The 15276-nt window shown below is 36.2% G+C and overlaps 1 protein-coding gene across 1 annotated transcript in view; it reads right to left on the minus strand.

The window, feature by feature from the left end:
* Positions 1-2872: 2872 nt before the first annotated feature.
* LOC136855289 (uncharacterized) overlaps positions 2873-15276 on the minus strand; it is an 18768-nt gene continuing 6364 nt past the window's right edge. Inside the window, exons 3-5 of the mRNA XM_067132193.1 lie at positions 15053-15163; positions 13463-13574; positions 2873-3225 (exon numbers count right to left, since the gene is read on the minus strand). Coding sequence (XP_066988294.1) covers positions 2873-3225; positions 13463-13574; positions 15053-15163 — 576 coding nt within the window. The remainder of the gene's footprint in view (positions 3226-13462; positions 13575-15052; positions 15164-15276) is intronic.

A 15276-nucleotide genomic window follows, 5' to 3' on the forward strand; every position in this document is an offset into this window, starting at 1 on the left:
AATATAATACAAAAAAATTCTCATTTTGTCAGTTTTCATTTTGACTTTTTCAGTCACTAATTTATTGTGTGCGTGCGAGAAACTCGTTTTATCCTATTACTCAATACTGTAATTATTGCATTTTTTAAAAGTACCCTTGACTTGTATGTAGAAATTCAGGTGGTAAACAAGATACTTCTCACCTGAGAATCCATAAAAAGTTTTTCAAATTCTTTGAGGAAAACAGCATTCATCTGTTTTCCTAATAAAGTGTTAATCCTGATATTTGATAGCAAAAGTTATATTATCTTAAAAGGTTTGTAAAGCAAGTATGCTCCCAGACTTGTGAAAAAAAAAAAAAAAAAAAAAAAAATATATATATATATATATATATATATATATATATATATATATATATATATATATATATATATATATATATATATAATTCGAACAACTGTAAAATTTGATAATAACTCTCCTTCCTAACCTGATGATTGTAGATATCCAAGACAGTCCATATGTTTAGTCCAGAATGATCATTTTGTATGATTAAAATTAACATTAAAAGTTCAAGATACGATTCTTAAGCAAGCATGACCACGCACATTCGAAGATCAGTATACTAATGCATAATATCTCACCACAAGCTTAATGGAAAGGTGGGTGGGTATTCAAAGGCCGCGTACCGGGGCATTAATACATTAACACGGGGTAGAATCCACCACAATTACAGAGCACAGAAAGGGAGGCCGCGGTTTGGTGCATTACTCGCCAAGGCAGAGATTAATCCTTGGAATGTGATACACTAACGCCGTATAAGACCACGGAAGAGATATACAAATACAAGATGCTTTTAATTCATTGTTTTCAAGATGTCGTGATGGCAGCAGTGGGATTAACTTCTACTCAAAGCTTTTAGTGGTATATGGCGTCTAAAATCAGTGGTAAATATTTTTGCATCACCAAAAAAAAAAAAATAAATCTTTCTTTTCTTGTCTCGAATCGTCAAAATTTGTCATCTGTGGTTTCCGTGACTTGTTTTCACTGGGGAAATAGTGCGTTATATCATTATTCATACTTGTTAATTCTACCTGCTTTTAATTATACTGTAGTAGATTTTTCGGGAAGCAACCCATACCGCATCCATTCTACGCCCTGTTCAGGATTCGAACGCTGGTTCCTCAGTCATGAGCTAAGAGCAGGAACGTTGCGTGTGTGTGAGAGAGAGAGAGAGGGAGAGAGAGAGAGAGAGAGAGACAGACAGTAATTTTATATCAGCAAAAAGACGTATACTCCCACTAACAACTTACATAAAATTTAAACATTTTAAAATCAAATATATAGAATGGAAAATGCCAGAAATGTAAAAATCTCATTAATACCTCCACAGCGACTGTATGTGCCTTTCATTATGAAAAACAGAGACCTCTTATGCTGAATTCCTGTCGGCTCAGAGAGAGCTGAATGGAGCCTCGCTCGAAAAAATGGACAAAACTGGACTTCAATTTATCACATGAACTCCTGCGTTTAATCGTTTGTCAAAATTGAGATTGGCAGAATGCTTTGGAAACGAGCGCTCATGACGGTTCTGCAGGTGCTGGAAAGAGACAGAAAAAAGCTAGGAGAGAGAGAGAGAGAGAGAGAGAGAGAGAGAGAGAGAGAGAGAGAAAATGATACAGTAAGGAAATCTCATAACTAACTGAAATGAGAGAGTTATATTGAACCTTTTAAATGACTAAAGTGTGTGAGAGAGAGAGAGAGAGAGAGAGAGAGAGAGAGAGAGAGAGAGAGAGAGAGAGAGAGAGTGATTTGTATCTGCTTTACCAAAGCTTGTTCCAAATATTGATTTGATCAATGTACATCAATCCTTGATAACAAAAATATAACTAAAATCTATGACACTGGGTACTTATAGACCGTTCGGTAACTTGACAGTTTAAAAAAGAAAATAAAATAGAATTTCGAAAAAAGAATGACAGAGCGTTTGCAATGAGATTCAACAGCAAATAATGACGAATGCAATTTCCTGTCGTGCATTTGCAATGGCATTCATGAACGTGAGTGTACAAGGTTTGAGTGAGGGATTATCGTAATTTTTTTTCAGTTACTTATACAGTATACATGAAGCCTTTAGTGGGCGGTAGTTCAGTATCTAGTAAAAAGAATTACAATAGATTTTACAGATTTTTTTTAGGAAATAAAGAAGTTATTTAGGTATGGAGTTTAGAGATGATAAATTCATTGAATAATGGAAAATTTTAGCATCAAATATTCACATGTTATTCACAATATCTTTTTGAAAATAAAGCCTGAGATCATATACTATTTGTAAAGCAAAACTGACTCACCGAGAATTAGTAAATATAATGAATATGTCAGCATATGCACAGACACACACACACGCACACACACATATATATACACACGTATATTTATACGCACTGTATGTGTGTGAGTGTATTTACGTTTTATGAAAACTTACACATTTTATATTCACATAATATACATAGCAAGTATAAGTTAAAATCAAACACACACAAACATAATCTACCTATAAACAAAGTTGAAACACACACACACGTACACACACTAGAGAGAAAAAACAAGAGGGAAAATGAAAACGGAAAAAGTAAGAAAAAAAAACATCCCAGAACCTGTGAAGGAATCAATACACATATATTTCTCATGTGACCCTAAAAATATCTCCTTGCGCCATCATCCCACTGGGCGTCTAACAAGCGCTTCGTGAGTGACGGGAAATAGTGGGTGATTGACAGCCAATTATACGCCGTTGCTGGAACATTTTCAAGTGATGTTACCTCTTATGCATTGATTGCTGCTGGTTGCTGGTTGCTGCTGTTGCTCTTCTTCTCCTCCTCCTCCTCCTCAGCTAGGGGGAGAGGGGAAGGTCTCTCTCCCTCCTTCTATTCCTCCTCCTCCTCCTCCTCTTTTCTTTTAGATCCAGGTCTTTCCCGTCGACCTTTGTTTTGGGGACCTCTTCCTCCTCCTGTTTGATATCCTCCTGCCTCCTTCTCCTCCTCCGTCCTCTCTCCTCCTTCTCCTTCTTCAACTTCCTTTTTAGATCTGTAGGTCTTTTGCGTCGACCTTGTTTTGGGGCGCCTTTCTTGTGGACCTCTGTTATACCTGGTGGTGGAAGGTCTCTTCCTTCTTCTTCCTGTTTAGGTCTGTTTTGGGGGACCTTTCTCATGACCTGTGTTCTGTCTGGTGGCTGTCGTTGACGCACTGGTTTTGGGATAAGTCAGGTATTTAGTCTTTTGGCCTGTGTTTAAAAGGTTTACGGGAGGACTAAGGCTTGTGTTTTGTATTCCTCTTCCGTCTGATTGTTCGTATAATCCCGTCAATGGGCTTTTGTGACCTTTGAACTGATGAAACCATTGTTCGTTTATCCATGGTTAATAGGATTAAAAAGATATAGTTTTAATTCTATTCATTATTACTGGAACAGGCATCTGGTATTTTTTATGGGAGTTGGCTGCCCAAAAACATTACTTTGTCTCTCAAAAAAACCATTTTATATAACTTCAATGATCAATTGAGTATAAAGCTACCTATTAAAAAGCATCATTAAATGATTCACAAAATATAAAAAAATTGAAAGATTGCTCAGAAATTTGTGCCATCTATGGCTTTCCTGTTTTCACTTTCACAAATCTCCTCTAATCTTCAGCTTCCTGTCTCATAGTTCCCCCCGGGGTAGGACGAAGGACATGTCCAAACCATAAATACCTAATTTTCCTTAGAGTATAAGTAATCACCTTATCTAAGCATCTGACAATATTCTTTTTAAGAGCTGGGGGAAATATTTTATGGGTCTTGAATAAGTATGAGAGGGGATAATCTGATTGATATACCAGAAAGTGAAGAAGGCCTGAAGGTATTGATGAATTACTTGGTGGTTTTTGAGGTGAAAAGTTGAGTATATCTTAGTTTAACCAGACCACTGAGCTGATTAACAGCTCTCGTAGGGCTGGCCTATAAACTCTGGGTCTTAAAAGGCACAGGGTTATGGTATAATCTCTGTATAGATGATTTCAGCGTAAAATAAAATTTCTTGCTTCTCTTTCGGGTAGATTCACAACGACAATTGCCTTATTTTTTCACTTTTTTCGCCTCAAGTGTTTAAAGAACAAAAAAAAAGAAAGTCAAACATAAATACACTTGCATTCAGCAGTTAATCTCTCGTTTCTCTCCCAACTCCCCCAAAACATTTTGCTGAGTAAATGAACTTTCGGTTTGTTCAAGCATAATTAGTCCTTCAATTATTTAGGGAACTGGAAGCAACATAATTCTGTACCTGCGACTTTAGCGGTAAGCCTCTAATATGTAATATGACAAATGGCAGTAAAGAGTCCTCTCTCTCTCCTCTCTCTCTCTCTCTCTCTCTCTCTCTCTCTCTCTCTCTCTCTCTCTCTCTCTCTCTCTCTCAAGCAATAAGGGGGCATCTCCTCTCTCTTGACCTGATAATGAAAAACACACTTGAAGGCCATATGCTAAGAGATATGTGATCAGTTTATCTCTCTCTCTCTCTCTCTCTCTCTCTCTCTCAATGAAAAACGCCTGAAAGTTATACTCTAACAAGTAGATGCATTTTAATAACACTTCTCTTTCTCTCTCTCTCTCTCTCTCTCTCTCTCTCTCTCTCTCTCTCTCTCTCTCTCTCTCTCTCTCTCAACCTAAAGAAACCATCTTAAAAAAAAATTCCGCTAAACTCCACGAGCAAGATATTTAACATTCCATAACGCGTCATATTTCTTTACAATTTTCTTTTCGAAAAATATTCTTTTCTAAAGCATCGACTTACGATGTTTGTTTTGCCATCACGTCTCACCTGCTGCTTCTGACAAGGTCCTCCCACCGTCCCAGGAGCCCCGAAATGGTGTGCTTTTAGCCCGCTAAGGCCCACTTTTCCGGTCTGCCTGGGAGACCTGGCTAAGCTTAGTCTTCTTCCTTCCTCTTCAGAGGAGTTGGGGCGGGGGGGGCCAGTGGGAGGGTTGGAAGGGGAAGTGTACGTGGAGTTTATTCTTCACCAGGCTTACACTTAGAAATATTCGTAAGGAATTTTCAGATCAGAATTTATTCCTCATGCTGTTATCTTTATTAAATCTATTTTAGTTTCCACAAATATTTTATATGTTAATTTCTATGTCTGTTCTTTTATAATATTTTACGTGCCACAAATATTTCATGATTATTAATTTTCGAGTCTATTCTTTTATATTTTAGGTTCTACAAATATTTCATGAGTATTAATTCCGAGTTTTTTCTTTTATAGTATTTTAGGCATCACAAATATTTCATTACTATTAATTTCCGAGTTTTTTCTTTTATAACATTTTGAGTTTTACAAACATTTCATGAATATGAATTTCCGAGTATATTCTTTATAATATTTCAGGCTTCACAAATATTTCTAGAATATTAATTCCTACTATCCATTTCAGGGACCGCGAGTCATCCTATTCTCAGATATCTTTCAAACTAATTATTTGATCGAAATGGTACTTTGACACAGTGTACAAGACACCTCCCGCTAATTTTGGATAATATAGTGCATTCTCAAATGGTGTTAGTTAAGGCGTTTACTCTTGACTTTTAAAGGCACAGTCGCATGACTCAGGAGGACTAATCTACGCAATCGAACGTCCGCTATTCCCCATAGACATGAAAGAGTGGGGGCCGGAGATGGGGAGGCCAGGAAGGTGGGTTGAGGGAGGGATGAGGAGGGGAAGGGGGAGGGAGGGACGGATGGGGATAAAGGACGTTCGAATCCATAGTTTGGCGATGCTTGGTAACACCATGTAAGTCAAAAGTAAACGCCTTAACTAACACTATTTGACAACGCGCTATATTACCAAAAATTAGCGGGGGGTGTCTTGTACACTGTGTCAAAGTACTATTTCGGTCAAATAATCAGTTTGAAAGATATTTGAGTAAAACGACGACTCGCGCTCCCTGAAATGGATAGTAGTTCGTTCTTTATGCTTGAGATCTCATTAAATTCATTGTAGGCCGTAAATTTTTATGTACATTAAATGTTTATGTACATTAAATTACTATTTATTGTTTATCATTTGATTCACCTTAATTTACTATAAATTTCACAAATATTTATGAGGTTCAATTTCAGAGTTTATGCTGTATATGTTGATACATGATTTATTCTTTATAAATCTCTATAATCTATTTTAGGCTTCACAGTTATTTATGAGTATTTATTTCAGAATTTATTCCATACCCTTTAATTTTGTAGAATGCTATGCCGTGTAAGAATACATTCGTATGTTCATTTCTGAGTGTATTCTCTATGCATCAATTCGCGTTAATTTTATGGGAAATGTATTCTGCAAGAACTCTGTTCTATATTTCTATATACGAGGATTTATTTTATACCCTTGGTATTCATGATTGGTATTCTAGGATAAGAATACATTCGTGAGAATATTCATATATGAGTTTGGGTTTGATTAACCCCAGCTGACTTTTAGCTTTCAGTAAAAGAAATCTATTGAGATGGATATTTGTCTGTCCGTCCGCGCTTTTTCTGTCCGCCCTCAGACCTTAAAAACTAGTGAGGCTAGAGGGCTGCAAATTGGTATGTTGATCATCCATCCTCTAGTCATCAGACATATCAAATTGTAGCCCTCTAGCCGGGCGTAGTATTTATTTTATTTAAGGTTAAAGTTAGCCATGATCGTGTGTCTGGCACCGCCGTGGCTGAGAGTTTCATGGGCCGTGGCTGTGAGTTTTATACAGCATTATACGCTGTACAGAAAGCTTTCTTCGGCGCGTTCTTTACGTGTTTACTTTCTTTCTTTCGGTGGGTGACGTGTGAAAGTGGAAAGAGAGAGGAATTTAGTGAAAGTGTCGCAATAAAGAGAAAGGAAGACTGGTGAGTAGAAAATTATTGATGATAAGCAACTGTTTTCTGAAGCGTCGAAATGCATTAGCGCAAATGTAATAATTTCAGGTAGATTATTGTATGTATACGAAATTGAATTCAAGTTTAATGTACCAAAGGAGCAATGCTCCTAATTCATTTTTCATCTCACTGTTCTTTCGGTTTCAGTTCACATTCTTCATTTTCCTTTAAGACCTGAAATGTATGAGGCCTTTTCGTATATCTAACTTTGGATTTTTGTCATTCCAAATCACTCAGTATTTGACTTCATTCTCGTTTGCATAAATATATCAGTTTCATTCACTGTTTACCCGGACGGTCTGGGCAAGGTAAATTAGATTAAAGTCCTTCGTCCCCCTTCTTGTGAAGGCTTCGTGATCCTCTTTGAAGGCCTTCCAGGAATCCTCTGTTGTTGTTCTTTTTCTTCCAAGAAATTCGGAGCAGTTTTGGCACGAGAATCTATAGGCTATATTGCCTGCTAATGAATTTACCCTACGGTTCAATTTTTTATTTTATTATTTTTTCTGCCGTGCCACATTCATTTATGGGTTACACCCTTCCTCGTCTTTCTTTATTCATTAATTTATAGATTTTAAATATTCATGAATGCAGACACTCAATTTAATCAAGCCCCAGTCACATGAAGACGCTCATAATAAACGTTCCTTTCAGGCAGTAAGATTTCAGGCTTATTCCAAGGGTAGGGGATGAGAATATGCCCCTAAGGTTGGCATTGTCGAGTTTTTGCCCTCCTGAGTCATTTTAATGCTCTCCGCTCACGAGAAAAATAATCTCCGCAAGGATGTCACTATTCTCATCATCATAATCCTCGTGTAATTTTATAAGGACGTTTTGTCCTACGCAGCTCAGTCTGTTTCCAGTGGTGTCTTTTGGTACTATAATTATCTTAACCTGTACACAGACATCATTTAGGAAAAAGAGAAACATTATCTCTGCTGTCCCGAATCCATTAAGAGCCTGAATACAAAGTTCTTTTATAAATTACAAACCTTGAAAGACTGTAATATAAAGCAAAGTACAGATGACTGATTTGTGAATGTTGATAAATTCAATACGTTGGTATATTGGCACCTGTTTGCTATGTCAGTATGACCCAGAATGCAGAAGGAATTGAAGAATGTGACAGTTCCTAAATGTCGAGTTTCTGGGTGAATTTGGGAAAGCACATAATTCCTCTGGATCCCATAAGAAGAAGATAATACATAACTCTGGAAATATACATAAACTAAAATAATACATCCATGTCATCTTAATGACGCCTTGAGGCTTCGTCAAATTATTAGGTGGATTTTAAAGAAAAATCATTATTTCCTCGAGACTATTTTTATCCAATGTTACTCTGAGAGACGGTGCTGCTTACCACATCATTATACCCTAGAGATGAAAATCTTTCCATGCGCGTGTATGTACGTACTTACATGCTAAGCCAGACACATCAAAATATATATTTAGATATGACGAGAGGAAGGTAATGTAATCAAGAACATATAGAACACGTGAAATTAAGTCGGGAATTGAAAGAAATGCCCATTAATACCCCGGGCAAAGCCATTTTCCCCCACTGGAAATGTCACATTAGACACAAATTTCTCAAAGGTCTCCCCTCCCCCCTGCCAAGCTCGTAATTTCCCTAGAGGCTGACTTTGCTTTGGTCCTGAACGGGTCTGGGTCTCTCTGGCCTTGACAAGGTAACTCCCCCTTCCCTACCTGGGCTTTACCTGTGAGTCTCCTCTCATTATAACTCTCACATTAATTGGAATTTTAGCCAGGGTTTTGAAAATAGGTTGCGAAATGGGTTTATACACTAATCATTCGTCCCTCGTTGAATATGAATGTGACGTGGGCTGTTTAATGGATGGTTTGGTCGAAGTACATATTAATATTCATAGTTTCCGCCGCAGCTGCATTAAAAAAATTCTCCTGTAGCTAATTGGACAGAGGGGAATTATTATCATTGGTCGTCAAGTTGATCTACAGAGAGAATTAGCAACCAGGACTTAGGTAATGCCATAACAAGTGGCTAACAAATATCAGTCTTATTGTGAGAAAGTGTCACGTAATCCAGGTATAATTACAAAGGCTTAACACTGACTGATTCTCATAGATTTAAAGAGTTCACTGATAACTCAGCTAGCATCTCCTTTCTCCAGATCCAAGCTCAGCATATCGACGAAAACGAAGGCTCCCTTTCTTCCTCTTCGTCATTAACTTTCGTTGCAGACGCAATGCTGAATAGCTTTAAATCAATTAGTCAGTCACTAACTCCGTCACCAAAGTTAAAAGCAAGTTAAGACTATTTGGCCAACTGTGTATTCAGCGTCTTCGTTTGAGTGAAGATGTCTCGTGTCTAGCCTTGACGAAATTCAAAGGTGTCTTCACGAAATATTAGCTGCTTATTTGTCTATCCAATGAATATATTTTTAAGATGCAGATATTAGTTTAATTATTTTTATTGTTATTATTCAGAAGATGAATTCTATTCATATGGAACAAGCCCACAAGGGTCAATGACATGAAATTGAAGCTTCCAAAGAATATAGTGTTCATTTGAAAGAAGTAACGGAAGGTAATAGGAAATACAGACAGAAGATATCGTTTATTAGAAAAGAAAAAATAAATAAATTAACAAACTAAATTTAATAAATACATGGATAAAATTTAAGTAAATTATTAAGTACAATGAAAGGGCAGTAAATGCACTGCATCTTTGCTTGTAGATTTGAGTTGTAAATATTTTACCAATATATATATACTTAGAATTTGTTACTGATTTTAGTTCTTATCTGTTATGATATTGTCTGAGCTGTAATTATAATTTTAAAACAAATAAATTTAAAAAATTATTTGAAAAAAACATTTATAACTTGGTAAAAATAGCATATTATTACAACTGTCTTGAAAAATAGCATATTATTACAACTGTCTTGGAAAAGAGGCTCTGCACAAGGCTGGAAATATTCACTTTCAACTTCCCGTGGAAGGTACAGAAAATTTTATATCTTCCTATTTCCATTGTTTTTTTTTTTTAATTGGCCAACCTTAAAGTTTGCCCGGTCTAGGGGTGTGCTTAATATATATTTTAACCCGGCCTGTAAGTGTTAATGAGTTAATGAAATATTTTATATTATTATGAACGGCAATATAGTTCCTAACATAAAAATCTGTTGGAGTCAACAAATTTCAGTGCTGAATTCACTCATGCACAAACTGTGAATTTATTCGATACGATAACGTAAATAAGTAGTATACTAAAATAAAATAATCTTTAATTTAAAAAAAAAATTTTTATAGACATTAAAATCATGTCTGCTTTGTGTGTCATCCTTTCGAAGTGCATTAGATATCCGACAACATAATTTCCATATAGAATGGATATATGAAAAATACAAACAGAAATTAATTCATATTCATATATTGGGCCATTATGCATCTTAGCCATGTCCCAGTGGACACAACTGTTTGAAATTCAAAGTAATTTCAGGTTTCAAGAGGTTATAAAGGAATGAGGTTGCTAGTCCCATACTGCGCTCCAAGTTTCAAGTGGTTTATTGGCTTTAAGTGATGGTAACCTATCCAAGCACTGACTAGACTTCGTGTTGGGTTAAATTCGAAAATAGTATTTTAATTTTGTAGAGGAAAAATCTTTAGTAGATGAAATAATTAGAAGTGGGAGTTTTTGATATATTATCTGGATGCCTAAGAATAGAACTGATTATGATATCAGTAATGCAGAAGGTGGATTTTAAGTGAAGAGGTGTCAAGGCTTAGGTACGCACAGCTTGCAACTTACTAAGTAAGTATTTTCATAGGCCTAGTAACAATTCTTATTAAGTTAATAAGAATTCTATTAAATATGTGATTTATTTCCATGCTCTCCTGTGATTCATTTTGACAGGTGGGTAGCGTGACCCCATGCATCAATCAGTGAAGTTGACAACTGAGCATTTGATAGCTCCGCTCACTAAACACAAGTAAGTTTTGTGAATTGTATTCAGAATATATCAAGCTTTCTCTCAAAAGTGCTTAGTCAGAATTTATCCATATATTTCTCAGTTATTTCTGGTGTCAGAATATGGTTATGTGTAAGGTTCTTATTTAGATAAGTTTTTAAAAAGTAAAGTTTTGCATTAACAACATAAATTGTACATTTAATGCTGAATAGATTGCAAGTTTTGGTAGTAATGCAAGAAAAACAAAGAAAATTTCCTCAGTTACCAGTTAGCCTGTTTAGATCAATACATTAAGGATTTGGTTCCTATACTTTTGAGGCTTATTGTACTTCACTGACCGAGTAAAATTCCAAAAAAACTCAAAATGAATAAATTAGTGTTTCGTTCAAGACTTGTTACTGTTATTTGAAGGCAAATTGGGGGAAATATTTGGCTGGTGTGTTGTGCTTCAGTGGTCACAAATGACCACTCTAAGGTCAGACTGGCGAACTTGCGTCTGGATCATGAACATTGAACAAATGACAAGGTCAAAGACAAGGTCAGGGATTGGGAATATTATGTTATTGGAATAGGTTTCTCTTTTAATGAACAATTAATTCATTCATGTGCAGCTATTAGCCTCAGGAAAGCAGCTGACATCAAACGCCATCCATCTCTCTCTCTCTCTCTCTCTCTCTCTCTCTCTCTCTCTCTCTCTCTCTTTCAAGCTTTGGATGGTGACTGTGAAATAACAATTGAACTGTCTTCAGTAACCTCTCTCTCTCTCTCTCTCTCTCTCTCTCTCTCTCTCTCTCTCTCTCTCTCTCTCTCTGTGGAGGCCGTGAAACACCAATTGTTCCCACACTACAGTCACATTCTTTATCCCTTTCAGGACACGAATGAAACTTGTTTATTTCCATCCTCACAATTGAATCGCCAGAGTTGGTCTTCCACTATGGAACCCGCAGAAGGTTGTAAAAGAATGATTCTCTGTCGTTACACTCTATCAGGGCTTCAAACGAAAGCGTCAGGCTTCTTCGCTTCCAGTGGTCTTGCCAATACGAGGCTTCAGTGCAGGTGTGTAGTGGTCAGGTTTAATTTCTGTAAATTTGAATGAAATTCTGATATGCTGTTTTTATTTTAGAGCTGTTGATGTTTTTCTCCTGAAGTCAGATTTGAAATGTACTATATTTTTTCTGATGGTAAATTAAATTAACTGTTTCTCGTGAAAATAAGAGGAATTTTTCCCTGAAGGCAAATTGAATTTTTCCGATTTCTCGGAAGATAAGATGAAATTCAGTGATTTCCTGGGGAAGTTTGAAAATAAAAGGAATTTTTCCCTGGAGGTAAATTAAACGAACAGGTCTGCTCTTGAAGATAATATGAAATCCAATTTGTTTTCTGGTGAAGTTAAAGTGAAGTTAGATGAATTCCGCATCTGTTTCCTTGTGAAGTTAGATTAGGAAGTGGCAGACTTCCTATTTATAGGGCCGAAAGGCTATAAAAGTTAAAAAAACGCAGAAGCAGTAAAAAATCCCAAAGCATGTAGCATAAGTAAAGAACCTTTGTCCAAAATGACCTGTTGTTTTCTGGTGGTATGAAAATGATGTCAATATCCTTTTTATGACACTAGGATCTCATTTATGACCTCATAAAACAGACAGAGAAATGTATGATTCCAAATAGAATTTGTGATCAGCAAAGATTTATGGAGCAGAAACAGACATTCATTGACAATTTGTTAAGTCAGCATTGACTAAAAAGAATGATAAACTGACTCCCATATAAGATTATAATGTATCATCGTTAAATTCTTCAGTCTTTTGTTTTATATCCTTAGTTACAGGGTGCTATCAGGCACACTGTTGATGGCACATACTTTTCGTTTATTTGCTCCTTATTAATTATACATTCAGCTTATTTCATTACCATTTTTGATTTATTAAAAGTATCAAGTAGTATACATTATTATACATTACCCTAAGTATTATTGTATGTCTTCACGTTTAATGGCTCTCTCTTTTCCTAGGCTATTTAATTCGGTTTTTATACAAGGAATCTTCACTGACTCTTGATGGATGTATGCTTAATAATAATAATAATAATAATAATAATAATAATAATAATAATAATAATAATAATAATAATAATAATAATAATAATAAAGTCCTTTCACTGTTTAGTAGAGGAATATTCCCTTCCTTGGCTAACAATGCCGGTTCTTTGTTTACATATAAATGAGAGTCAGTTTCAGGCTGTATAATGGGTTGATAATATTACCAATTAAGAGAAGATATTATTGCCTTAAATTTTAAGGTATCATGGACTCAGATTCTTCTGGGTAAGCTTGAAAGCTCGTATAGTAATCAACATTCTTCTCTCAATCTCTATAAATTACTTTGATTCCGTTTCAGATTCATTATAAAGCACTCTACTGCTGTAACGTGACAAAAATATCATCACCTGTAAATATCATCAGAATGTCTTCCTGTTCCCTTCATTTTCCCTTTTAAGAAACTCATCACTGAACCTCAGACCATCTTGATAAGATGACTTTTAAAAAAGGCCCCCCCTCCCTTTTTTTTTTTTTGGTTCCACGAATTTTGATTACCTCTGCATTGATGAGAGTTGGAACGAGAGTTGGAATCTCTTCGAATCCTCTTCCCTTTCAGGTAATCGTTGGCAACGTTACGTGGATAACAAGACCAAACTTTACGTTTTCCCTGAAGAGTCACTCACTAACAGGACAATGTTGGGGGAAAGTTTGACTGATCTCTTTACGGCCCCGATGATTATATGGGATGGTGCTAGGCGTTCTTTAGGCGGTTACGAAATTCCTTTGTGTCCTGAAGGTTCGTTTGTCGTGTAGGCTTTTCTATAAAGAGTGGAGGGGCGGTTGTTTGTTTGTTGTGTTTGTTCTTGTGATGACTTTTTGGTTCTCTTTGTGTGTGGCGTACATAAAACACACACAAACGCACATGTATATGTGTATGTGTGTTTTTGCATGTTTGTGTGTGTGTGCTATATACATATATATGTGTGTGTGCGTGTAATTGTAATACCCACAGTGCCCTCTTAACTTCTCGAATTCTCCGCGCTTTTTGGATACGCTTGCCACTACCAAGCCTTTGATCCAAGTGCAAGAAATTTGAAGTCATTATGCCGTCCGGGAGCGGGAAACGAACCCTCGTCCCATAATCAGAACGAGGTCACGTTGCCAACCTGACCACGAGAATATATATATATATATATATATATATATATATATACATATATATATATATATATATATATATATATATATATATATATATATATAAGCGAATTTTCACAGAAATGACAGGCAGTATTCAGCACCGAACTTGCCCGTCATTCCGTAGATCTGGCTTATACACTGAAGTCGCATCTACTGTGATTTTAATATTTATATATATAGATATATATATATATATATATATATATATATATATATATACATATATATATATATATATATGTGTGTGTGTGTGTGTGTGTATGTATGTATAACTGAATCAATAAAATGTGAACGATGAATATATACACAGATGAATGCATGATGAAATGGAATGAATGGAATGTTATGAGGGTTTTCGACCGTCTGTCGTCCTTTACTGAGCAGAGTCTACTAAGCAAAGCACGACAAACAGTCGGAAGGCCTCGCAGCACTCCAGTGTTTCCCTTTCCTTTGTGGATTTTATCTTTATATATATATATTTTTTTTTCTTTACAGTTCCCAGTAAATATTCGTGAAGTAAATTTAGCTCCTTGTCTTCCTTAACCTTGGCTGAAACCTTCGACAGTCAGCTGCTCGGGTCAGCAGATATACAATGAACTAGAACGAAAGTGGCCTTCAAAAGCGAAGTCGAGAATGAACATCTAGCGCGGAAATCTTCAACAAAAAACTGGATTTTCGCCCATCCGTAATCACTAGGTTTTAATAGAACACCCTGTCTCTCCTTTCCCCTCGAATTACCTACCTAAAGTCTTCAGTATGCATCACATGACTACTAATCTTTCCCTCTCTCACAAATACCACATAAATCATTAATCCCAGTTGCTTCTGTAATGCTTCTTTCATTCTGCCTGGGAAAACATCCATTCTTCTCTTCCATGAAAGTGACTTGGAAACAATAACATACAAAAACACACACACAAACTCAATTCTCAATTCAAAACAAACCCATGGAATTGTTTCCAGAGTCTCTGGCGAGCTCATGGCATAAAGAAAAACCTTCATCGACCTTTGACCGAAGCAATCTTTGTCCCTCGAGCAAACATCCAGGAGAAACAACTGAAAGAGGAATAAACAACGATTATTTGATCCCGATGTATATTTGCTGTCACGTTGTACCTCGGGATTCGGACAAAACTCCGGACCGAGCGAAGGAGGACGTCGTCTTTGGA

Source organism: Macrobrachium rosenbergii, chromosome 31 (genome assembly GCF_040412425.1).
Source record: "Macrobrachium rosenbergii isolate ZJJX-2024 chromosome 31, ASM4041242v1, whole genome shotgun sequence".
Taxonomy (NCBI): Eukaryota; Metazoa; Arthropoda; class Malacostraca; order Decapoda; family Palaemonidae; genus Macrobrachium; species Macrobrachium rosenbergii.